General features: G+C 38.3%; 1 protein-coding gene across 3 annotated transcripts in view; it reads right to left on the bottom strand.

Annotated features, from left to right (window-relative positions):
- TANGO6 (transport and golgi organization 6 homolog) overlaps positions 1–12,536 on the bottom strand; it is a 152,257-nt gene that overhangs the window by 91,206 nt on the left and 48,515 nt on the right. For all 3 annotated transcript variants that reach the window (XM_006203733.3, XM_072967614.1, XM_072967613.1), the window contains exons 12-13: positions 8,427–8,561; positions 1,105–1,620 (exon numbers count right to left, since the gene is read on the bottom strand). In XM_006203733.3, coding sequence (XP_006203795.2) covers positions 1,105–1,620; positions 8,427–8,561 — 651 coding nt within the window. The remainder of the gene's footprint in view (positions 1–1,104; positions 1,621–8,426; positions 8,562–12,536) is intronic.

The following is a 12,536-nucleotide window of genomic DNA, read 5'->3' as shown; positions in this document are numbered from 1 at the left end:
AAGGGATATTTTTAATGATTACTCAAAGGAGATATATAATTTTAGGTTTTCAGCAACATTTCAGTGACAGAAAATCCTTGGCACATCTTGTTGCCTCAATTTTCTCATCTATAAAATGGGGATAATACAAATCTTGTGGGTGTTGCAAGGATTAGAGATAATGTCTAAAATGCATACGGCCTGGTTGAATAAACAGAAGTTATCATTATACTATTGGTTCTAATACTTCAGTGACTAAAAATAAATGTTTTCAATCAAAATTATAATTCTTAGTCTAATAGCTAGAGTATATGGCAAAGATAATAGTAATAATAATAGGAACAATAGTGAACCTTTATCGGGTGCTCATTATGTGCCTGTCACTATAATTAGTGCTTTACATGGGTTATTTTATTTTAAAACTTTCAGCATAAAATGGGTCCAATTACTATTATACTCACTTTATAGATGTAGACATTGAGGTTCAGAAAGTTTAAGCCCAAGAAACTGATATGGGATTTGATCTGTCGTCTCTAAACACTTTGCTCTTAATCTCTAAACCACTGTGAGGTCAGGACCATTTTCACAAAGGAGAAAAGATCCCCAACTAAGTCCCACATAAGTCCTCAACGTAAAGAACGGCTTTCTCAGTGTGACGGGGGAGAAGAGGGGAGGAGATCCAGTTCTGCCCAATGCCTCTCTGAAAGGGGTCCAGAGAAAACAGGCAGCTTATCAGGGCTGGGTCACAGTGTTGAAAGTGGCCTTACTGACCAGAAAGGCACTTTCCTATCTCTTCGAATGTGCTCCTGCTCTTCCATCCCCTTTTCTTTCACTGGCTCAACCTTCACTAGTTTGTTAAGGTAAGTCGAGACTTACTTCTTCCAGATTTCAACTTTCCTTTTCTTGACAATCCGCAGCATTTGCCTGTAAAGCTTCTGGCACTCTGCTCATGTTCAGTTGAGTAGTCTCATGTGGTTATCTGAGCCTTTTCTGTGTCTGAGTCTGGCCTCTGCAGAACAACTGCAATGTCCCCAAGGGTAGTCCAGGACAGTGCCTGATACACAGTCAAGCTCCTGGAAAGTGGCCCCACCCTGTGTGTTTGTGTTTGTAGTGTGTTCTACTCACCTTGAGAAGCTTCTCCTGCATCTCAAGGACTTTTGCTTCTCTCTGCTCTATCCAGCGGGAAAGAGTTCGCAGGGCAGCAGCCCGTGTTGGAATTTGGGGATCATAAGCTGATAAAAGAGCTTCCTGGAGCTGTTCTGTGGTTATGCTTCCAGAATTTTGGTTTGTAGTGGTACTGGGCTCACAGTCCTCCTGAGGAACCAGTGGAGCATTAGGTTTCAGGCCTGTTTGGTTGGATTCATCCCAGCTTTGCCGTTGTTCGAGGAGGCTATGAGACACATCGCTGCATCTTCTGTGACTGGTTTCTTGCTGCTCTTCTCTTCTCCCTTCTGCATCCTTTTTGTTCAGGGTACCCTGGGCAGCCACACTGACAGCTTCACTGGAAAAGGCTCCATGGGTAGAGATGGTGATGCGGAGATCGGCGGCAAGCTCCTGGATGACAGGATCAGGGTATGTGCTGGAGACCTTCTCCAACAGAGGCAGCAGTTGCTTCAGGACAGCAAAATCACTTGACTTTAACTATAAAATGAAATAAAAAATGCCAAACCCAAATTTACAGTTACAGCAGATGTTCATAGACCTGAGCACAAAGCAAACAGATTCTGAGAAAAAAGAGGCAGGAAGCAAACCTTGTTCCTGGTGTAATCAGCATATAGCCTAAGTCTGGCGCTCAATACTACTGCTGAGGAATGACAGCTAACATTTATTAAATACTTACCATGTACAGGTACTTTTCTAAGTTTAAAAAAATACATCAGTAACATGTATTATTAATCTTAATTTTTACAATCTGATGGGCAAAACATGGTATCTTAGGATTTTAATTTGCAGTAACCAGACTAATAGCGCTAGTAAGCATCCTTCCATGTTTATTAACTGTCTGGATTGTGAACTGTCTGTTTCTATGAACAGCCTATTTTCATCCTTTGGACACACCTCTTAGACTGTTTGTCTCTACAGCTATTATTACCATATCAGATTTTAACACCCAGTTATGTAGTGAAATTCTTTTGTATTTTAACTTTCACTGTATCTTTTTTCATTGTATTATTGTATCTTTGACTTTTATGTAGCTTTTGCTATAAAAGATGAGTTCATATTAGTGAAGTACTTAGTGCCTTACACATAGTACGTGCTATGTAAATGTTTCAAAAATAAATACAACAAACAAAAAATACACCAACATATTCATATCCCTATGAGCTAGTTACTATTATTATCTATATTTTAAACAAGGAAACTGAGGCACAGAACAGTAGGTAATATGTCTAAGGTCACACAAATGGAAGATGGTTAAGACGTGAACTCAACAAGTCTGGCTCCAGAGTCCACATTCTCACCTAAACCCTGCACAGTCTCATTTGAATGAATAAAGCTATTCTTTACATGATCTAAGGTGGCTGATCAGCATACAAGGTATGGAAGGGATTGGGATGAAAACTGGCAGAAGGGAATTTCTCCTAGGAAATGGGAGTGAAAATTACATAAGATTTTATTCTCTCCAGAAACTTTGTTCTACAAATGCCACATGCTTTACTAGGAAAGGTGCATGTGCAGTCCATGGGGAAACAAAAATCAGTGGTGATCCTTTTCTGTTTGAAAATACTGGAAAAATTGTCATGTGGAGCTTCATGAAGTCCTGATCATTTGAAAACCTTGCACATCTTAAATCCTTTTTAGAACAAGGCAGGCTATTTGTTACTTACTCATTCACTCCATTATCCAACCAACCAATCAATTAACCAACTGTTTCCATAGGACCTATACAATATTCTCATATAATACTTTACTTCCACAGAGTTGTTATTGTTCATTTTCTCTAATACTTTCCTCCCAAGTCAATGAAAACTTGAGGTATATGTCAGGTCTGTGCCTGTACAATTTTACCATAAAGGTACATGTCATCTAAGAAAAGGATCAATTTTATCAGGAATGTATGTGGACCTGGAAAAGACATTTTAGAACAGTTTTGCTCATGTTATCATTATGCTAGACTTCATTCAGTGCCTGTGTAGTATCATGGACCATTGTTTTTTCTTTAAGCATCTGAAATCAGAACTTAATCTACTTATACCTGCAGTGTACGACTTCTTTCTCATTTCTACTACAGACAACAATTTCTTCTTAAAACAACAATAATAACAACAACAAAAACAAGACAAACAGACCAATGGAACAGAATAGAGAGCACAGAAATAGAACTACATACAGTCAACTGATCTTTAACAAAAGAGTTAAGGCAGCACAATGGACTGACTTTTCTTTTCAACAAATGGTGCTGGAACAACTAGACATTTATGTGCAAAAAAAAGAACCTCAACACAAACCTTATACCATCACAAAAATTAACTCAAAATGGATCACAGACCTAAATGTAAAACGCAAAACTATAAAATTTCTACAGGATAACATAAGAGAAATTCTAGATGACCTTGGGTGTGGTGATGGCTTTTTTAGATGAAAGAAATAATTGGTAAGCTTGACTTCATTAAAATTAAAAACTTCTGCTCTTCAAAAGACAAAGTTAAAAGAAAGAGAAGGCAAGCCACACACTGGGAGAAAGTTTGCAAAAGACACATTTGATAATGGACAATTATCTAAAATATACAAAGAACTCTTAAACTCAGCAATAACAATGGGCAAAAGACCTGAACAGACATCTCACCAAAGAAGACATACAGATATATAGCATACAAAGAAATGCTCAACATCATATGTCATCAGAGAATTGCAAATTAAAACAACGAGATACCATTACATATCCATTAAAATAACTAAAATCTAAAACACTGACAACACCAAAGGCTGGTGAGGATGTAGAACAACAGGAACTCTCTTTCATTGCTGGTGGGAATGAAAAATGATACAGCCCCTTCGGCGAGACAGTTTGGCAGTTTCTTACAGAACTGAACACACTCCTACCGTATGCTCCAGCAAGTGAATCCTTTGGTATTTGCCCAAATGAGTTGAAAACTTATGTCTACACAAAAACCTACACACAGATGTTTAAAGCAGCTTTATGCATAATTGCCAAAACCTGGCAGCAATTGGATGTCCTTCAGTAGGTGAATAGATAAATCGATTGTGGTACATCCAGACAATGGAATACTATTCAGCACTAAAAAGAAAAGATCTATCAAACAACAAAGGATATGGAGGAACCTTAAATGCCTATTACTAAGCAAAAGAAGCTAGACTGGAAAGGCTTCATAGTGTATAATTTCAACTATGTAACATTCTGGAAAAGGCAAAACTGTAGAGACAGTAAAAGATCAGTAGTTGCTAGGGACTGGGGGAGGGAGAGATGAGTAGGCAGAGGATTTGGGGGTCAGTGAAATGATTAAGTATAACACTGTAATGGTGGATACATGTCATTATACCTTTGACAAAACCCATAATGTACAACACCAAGAGTGAACCCTAATGTAGACTACAGACTGTGGGTGATAATGATGTGTTAATGTATGTTCACTGACTGTAATAAATGTACCATCCTGGGGATGGATGTTGAGAGTGAGGGACGTCGTGCATGTTTAGGGACAGGGGTATGTGAGAAATCTCTGTACCTTCTGTTCAATTTTGCCGTGCACCTACAACTGCTCTAAAAAATAAAGTTCACTTTTAAAAAAAACAACTACCTTTTCTCTCTGTTTTCAAACTTCTTAGTTATTGTGAGATTCATTCAACTAGGTAATTTCTCTAATCATGGGCAGGTAGGTGGATTCTGAATCAAACAGTTTCTAAGACAATGAAAGTTATATATTCTTTCAGCTTTGTAAGCCTACAGATTTCCCACTATGAGAATAGTCAGGGAAGTCTAAGACTACAGGTGCCAAATATTTGTTTATAAATGTTCAAAAATTTTTTTCTGAGGTATAAAGTAATATTCACTTAATTGGTAGATGAGAAAACTGAAGTACTATGTAATTATTAATTATTTTTCAAGGGTCACCAAGGGCCACTATCAAAATTGAGAACTGACTATAGGCTGTCATTTCTCCTGCTGTCACTGCTTCTCAGTACAGATCTCACATCCACGCCTCAGAATTCCATGTAAAAGCCCTGAGGCCTGAAGGAGCAGCCCACAAGTGAGTGACAGCTTCCTTTCTCTGGCAGCCTCTCTTCCAGAGTTTCTGGAATGCTTCAGGAACAGAAATGAGCAGCACTGTGTTAGCCCACATCTATGATTTCTTTCAGGGTGTTAGAATGTAAGTTGCTCTAAATTTCTGCAAGTTCTCAAACTTAAAACCTGGGGGTTGGACTGATGGGGGTGGGCCTGAGGATGGCGGGTTGAGGCAGAGAGCATGCCCCCTAAGCGAAGCATAGGAGAACTGGGTGAGGTCAGAGGAGGCCATGTGGACACTGAAAAACCCTCACATGAGACTTCACAAAGCTCCCCCAGGGGCATTTATACCCTCCTCCTGCCTTACCCTGCTCCAGCAAGAATCACCATTTTTAAAGAATCTAAGAGTCTCTTCCAGTAATAAAATACTAACCGAAAAATTCCTAATTCCAAAAAATATTTACACGTATTTTGTGTTCTCATTTCTGTATGTCACTTGTGTTTCTTCAGATATTTAGCAGAGCAGTTTATATACCTGAGTCCTTATTTATAATGTCACTGAATTCACTCAGAAGTGTTACTTTTGTTCGAAGTCAGCATGTAGTCTTTTCTGTTTTATAATGAGCTCTACATAAGGATACACATAAGATACAGAAATATAAATCTTTTTAAAATTAAGAATTCATCAGATTATCACAACCACTAGAAGGTAAACTCCATGAGGGCAAAGAGACACTTGATAAGTATTTCTCGAATGAGTTCATTCTACAACACTCTCAGAATACATGAAATGAGATCTCAAGATCTGGGTTCAAGTCCCAGCCCCACCAAGATCAGGTCTGTTCCATGCAGCAGTGTTATAGAGGACCCTGTGGGCCCTGGAACATCATGCAGAAACTGCTTCCTGAGGGGACAGGGAAGTGATCAACATACTTTTACTGATGACCAATGTTGCCATTTAGAAAATGAGTTTGGAATATAGTTGTCTTGTTAGCAGTCTTAAACCTATACTTTCTCCAAATTGACTCTTCTTCCTAGACACTATGTTCTGATAATCACCTTTATTATATAAATTACAAAGGAAAGAAAGAAAGGTTCAAATGCTGTTAAGATTCTGTTTCATTAGCTAAAACAATGACTCTAATCAGGGATAAGTACAATATAATCTCTGAGACTTGGAAGCAAAAACCCTAGCCTGATAATGATCATCTGAAAACATAATTCAGAATCATGACTTTTTTCCCTAATACAAAGACAGAAAACCTAGCATTACTATAGAAGCCACTTATAAACACAAACAGAAAAAAAATTAATAGACCTAGGATGAAAGTATAGGAGTGACATATTTATGTTCATTTTAACTGCAAAGTCAGGGAATCCAGGATATAACCAGTGAGTCAGGATGGCTCATAGAAGGGCAGGGACAGGTAAGGGATGTACATTTGCATCAGTCGGGTGAGTCTCTGTTAGAACATGACTAATTTACATAGCCAGTCCCCAACAACGGACTTCTAGAAAAGGAAACAAGATTTCTGTGCTCTATTTTCCATTTGGGATATGGCTTGAAACTCTTAAGTGTTAAATAAGAAAAAAAGAAAAGCAAAAAAACTACTCTCAACTATGGAAATAAAGACTATTCCAATTAATACTCAACCAGAAAAACAGAAATCAATCAGGCCGGTGGGGAGGGTATAGCTCAGTGGTAGAGTACCTGCCTAACCCGCACAAGGTCCTGGGTTCAATCCCCAGTACCTCCATTAAAATGAATAAATAAACCTAATTACTTCCCCACCAAAAAATAGAAAATAAATTAAAATAAAGAGTTTACAAAAACTCAATCAGGCCAACTAAATCCAGTAACAGTACAACTTAAGAAAAACTATTCAATTGGTAAATTCCTCCTTGAGAGTTCTAACAGCAGGGATATGACTCTAGAAACTGAACCAAAAAATGTGTTTTTTTCAAACTATGTGGGAAATACAAAATTAGGAGTGCTAAGTAAATCTACCAAGAAATAGACTTCATATTAAAAAGAGGCCCAAATAAAATTCCTTTTCCCATTAAGGACAAGATAGAGAGAGGTAAATTTTAATATACCAAGAATCAGTATCAGATTTTAATCCTCAAACTCAAAAATCCATTCCCAGAGGGTTTCCCTACTCATTGCTAAGAGTTACGTCCAGTTTGATTTCAGGTCAGATTTCATAATACTTGCACCAAATCTAGTCTGCTTTCTTGCCATCCCCTAACCTAATATGGTATGTAATTAACCAGTCACACACACACATGCCTACCTTTCCACTTGTCTGGCACTACTCTGACCCTTGGTCTCTACAATTCAGCTACACAGGCCTTCTACCAATGTCTTAAATATACCAGGATCTTTTCTGCTTCCCAGACCTCACATATGATGTTTCCTTAAATTGGAAGAGTTTCCTACATCCGCACCACACACACTCCCAAACTCCTATTCATCATTCAAGTCTTAGCTTAAACTTACATGTACTTCCTCAGTGGAAACCTTCCCTGCCTGGTTTAGATGTTTTCTTTGTATCCTCCATTTCTCTCTTGAGGTATTTCATTCAATTCTAAGTATATTTCTTGAAGAGTTATTTAGTGTCTGTCTTCCTCACCAGCTCTAAGCTTCACGAGGGTAGGGACCATGTCTGCTTTGTCCACTGCTGTATTCCCAGCACCTTAGTTCAGAATCTGGCACATGGCAAGTGGGCAGTAAGTATTTTTGAGTGACTAAATTTTAAAAATTATAAATTAATTATGTAAAAGACATATGCACTGGAAACAAAGCCTGAACAGGCTACATGATGAGTTGAACAATGGATCCTGGGCTAAAGTGGGACTATTCAAAACATGGGCTCCTCAGCAGCCAGCAGGTTACGAGGGTTCTCCCCTGACCACCGCGGGATGTACAAGGCTGAGCTTTGGGGAGCAACCACAGTGAGTGTCAGAGAATCTAGTATTCACTATGGATGCAAAACACTGTGCCAGGTATTTCCAAATCAAGCTCATGCCAGGTCGGAAAGGGCTCTGCCTGCCTCTGTCTACGTGGGTGACAAGGTGGAAGTGGTACAGTTTTCTTGTCCTCTACTTCAGGGAGAATTCTTATTAACAACCTCACTTGTTTACTCTGGTTCTCCTATATGCAATATCCATTCTTATTTCTCACAAGTATATGGAAGGGAAGTAGTAGGTTTTTCTCTTCTCTTCTCCCTCCTTTCAAATTTGGCTCACATCTGCAGCTCACCTGCACGGCTCCTCCCAGCATGACGGCCACCAGTCCCATGGACATGCTCAGTGTCTGTGATTCCACAGTACTCTCTGCCTGATGGGCCAAGCTTGCACATGCTCGCTGCAGGGTTGCTGCTACAAAGTCCACGACCTACCTCAGAAATGGAATTTAGAATTAGTGAAGAGTAAGAAAAAAAAATCTCAAAATTCTCTTCATATCTAATGTCTACATCCTCATCTTCTCCTTTATCAACATCATGACAGCATGAAGCTTCCAAAGCAAAAGCTACCATGTAGCAGGCATGGTGCTCAGTGTTGTACATGCACAAGCTCACTCAGGTCTCATATCAACTCTAGGACATCAGTACTTTTGTCCTCATTTTCAGATGAAGAATCTGAGGCTTAACGAGGCAATCTGCTCAAGGCCATACAGTCAATAAATGAGAAAGCCCTTTTACACTTTCCCAAATGTTTTAATATACCAACCCACCTTCCTTTACTTTTCATAATTTTTGCCAGGAAATTAAAATGAAAAATGATTTGTTACTTTCTGACCATCTCAGAGTATCCTAGATCTGCTTCGCCTAATGAGGTTTCCTCCTCAAGGATTCCCTTCCCCTGTTTTGACAGTCTAAGTTCTAAGAAGCAAAGAATGGGGGGAAAGGCATCAATTTTATTTAGAATTCAGTGTCCTCAAACAATCTCCACAAATGATCCAGAGTCACTTTTTAAAGTATCGAATAGTTTTTAAAGATTAAGTTATTATATATAAGATTTTACTTAGCATTTAGCTAACAACTAAGCCTTAAATGGAATTAATTTGGTCAGCATCATTTTAACTGTGCTTGGATTAATCACCTTAAGTAGAAACACATTTGAATAAAAGACGGCATACACATACCCATACATGCACATGCGCGTAAGTCCACGCGCATACACTTACATGCATATTTAGGATTAATGGCCCAAAAGGGAAAAATCATTTTGAAAATGGGATGGTTGAGGTAGGTCATAATAAGCCTCTAAACACCATGCAAGCTTGCATGTTTAACTCTCTGGGCAAATCACAAGCTATGCTAGAATCTTTATTGCAGGTTTAAAGTCAGGAGAATGGCTTGTTAACACTTGTCTTTTGGAGCAAGGCAGGAAATTAGAAAGGTTATTAAAAATTCCACTTACTGTAATGAACAATGCTAGTAATGGCAGTATTCACCACCCTCTCTAGATTAAGACTTTATTGACACTATTAGTTAAGGACGCTGGCTCTTCCCAGAGAAACCAGTTCATCTACCATCTTGGGCCACCTATTTTACCTCCAAAGAGTTTTCTCAAACACTCCTTGGTTATAGCAAGCTTCTATTTCAGCACAAATATACTGTTAGATTGTTGGAACAGAACTATCCAGCTTTCCAAATTTTTCAAATTCCTCTCCACAATCTATTATATATATAATACATATAATTTTTTTAACATTGCAAAACAAGTAGTATGATTCCATTTTTGTTAAGAGACTGTCAAAAAATGATGCAAATGAAGTTACTTCAAAACAGAAAAAGGGGTGCATGCTTAGCATGTACGAGGTCCTGGGTTCAATCCCCAGTGCCTCCTTCAAAATAAATAAATAAATAAACCTAATCACCTCCGTCCCTTCTGCCAAAAAAACAAAAACAAAAACAAAAATAGAAATAGAAATAGAACTGACATAGAAAACAAATTTATGGTTACCAAAGGGGAAAGGCAAGGGAGAGATAATTTAGGAATCTGGGATTAACAGATACATATTACTATACATAAAACAGATAAACAACAAGGATCTACTGTATAGCACAGGGAATTACATTCAAAATCTTGTAATAATCTACAGTGGAAAAGAAATTGAAAAAGGAATATATATGTAAATCACTATCTAAATCACTTTGCTATACACCTGAAATATTGTAAATCAACTACACTTACATTTAAAAAAAGAAGAAACCTTCAATTTTATGTATGTTAAAGAAAAAACCCTGGGAGCTATTAACTGTGGTGTGATAGCCAGTTGTAACTGTCATTTATGAAGTGTACCCTTTCCCCTAAATATTGCGTGTAACAACTAAACCACCATTTGGGTAACAGCTCCTCCCCTACTACTCATTTCCTGTGATTTATATGGGGCTGCCAGCCACAAGGATAGATATATGACTGATGCCTGTTCTAGAATTTATGCATATTGAGAAGGGAAGGAGAGAGACTTTTTTTTTTAATTGAAGTATAGCCAGTTACAATGTGCCAATTTCTGGTGTACAGCATAATGTCCCTGTGCTATACAGAAGAAATTTGTTTTTTTATCTATTTTTATATATAGTGGTTAACATTTAGAGACTTTCACTTTTTACTTAAAAATTTTTGTAAAGATACATTAATTCAAAAAGCCAAATATTCTTGAAAGTTTACAATGAAAAATGGCAGTGCCCTACCCCATTTCTCTCCATCTGATTCTGACTCTACTGAGGCAACCGATTTTAATTATTTAGCTGTTTAGTTTAGTGATAACATTAAGAATTTGCTATTTACCAGGTACTGTTCTGAACATTCTACAGGTATTAACTCACTTAATCCTCATAATAATCCTATGGGGATGTATAAACCTGCTGCCAACATTCTGGCAAATGAGTGCAAAGCGGCTGAGGCCTCCCTGCTGAGTCTGCAGACATCAACTTAATTCTCCAGTTTTGCAGTGTGCTACCACCACCCAAGTTCAGAGTCTTTGGGTTCAACCTCTCTCAAGAACAAACCTCCAGTCTTTGGCTGGAAAGGGCAGATGGTTATATGAAGCCGAGGAAGGAATCAAAGGGTCTACTGAATCTTGTGGAGCCTTTCAACCTGATTTAATCTCTAAGTCCAGCTCCATCTTTGGAGCTTATCTGGTGCCTCCCACCCTTACCGGGTTCTGCAGGGAGAATTGGCTTGCTTTTATTTTCCCTTTGCAAAAAAATTTGAAGAGCTTTATTGAGGCATAGTGCTTTGCTTCGTGACTTCTCCCATGCAGGCACTTAGCTTTCCATTTTCTCAAGTTGCTGAATCAGCTACTATTTTCCAGTTTCCACGCATTATTCTCTTTTAGCTATTGTCTCTCCTCTCCTGCTCTGTTGGTCTCTGGTTTCCAGATAAATATTTTTGTTCAATACACCATCTTTAACCATAAGTCCTACTTTGAAAAATTTGCACCTCTATGTTATTTAAATGTTTTCACAATGAACATGTGTTACTTATGTTAAAAAAATTTAACATATGAAAAAAACCACAGCATGCAGAACCTCTTCTATTCTGCCAATTACATGATCCAGGTACAGAAGGGTGCAGAGGGTGGCAGTTTCCTCAAAGGGCAGGAAAAAAGGAATCTTACTCATTCCTCTCCAGGTACACAGGCCCCCTTGCTGACTCCTCCACACTCCAGGCAGGCTCCCTCTTGTCTGGAACACTCTTCTCCTGAGTACCGCAATAGCTCCCTCCTTTCCTGCTTTAGATCTTTGCTTAAAAGTCACTTTCTCGGCAAGGTTCTCTGTGCCCACCCTATTTACAAACTCTTTTACTATCCCCTTTCTTGGTTGATTTTTCTCTCTGGTACTTACCGTCATCTAACAAACATACTGTGTGATTTTGCTGACTTGCTTACTGTCTCTCCCCTTATGTGACTGTAAGCTCCATGAGAGCATGGATGTGTGTCTGTTCTGCTCACTGCTGTGTCTCTGATACCTGGAAGAGTACGTGGCACACAGTAGGCTCTCAATACACATTTGCGGGATGAAAGAACTCAGGAGTTGGAACAGGGCTCTGTATCAGTACAGACCATTACACACCTCAGTCCTCTGTGCGTCATCTCACATACTAACATGCCATCTGCCAACACACTTTATTGGATTTTTAATCTTTCATCCATGAAAACTTCAATATGCAAAAACTTCAATATGCACTTCTAACAAATAAGGAGATTTGTTTTTCACATAACTACCATACTACAATTACACTCAATAAAAATTCCTATACTTCAATCAAAAATATAAACAAACAAACAAACAAACAAACAAACAAATAAATAAGGAAAAAAAACCAAAACCTTATATCTTCTAATACCTGGTCTATGATT

Source organism: Vicugna pacos, chromosome 9, assembly GCF_048564905.1.
Source record: "Vicugna pacos chromosome 9, VicPac4, whole genome shotgun sequence".
NCBI lineage: Eukaryota > Metazoa > Chordata > Mammalia > Artiodactyla > Camelidae > Vicugna > Vicugna pacos.
The sequence above is the reverse complement of the archived record's forward strand: the minus strand, read 5'-3'. Positions and strand labels throughout refer to the sequence as shown.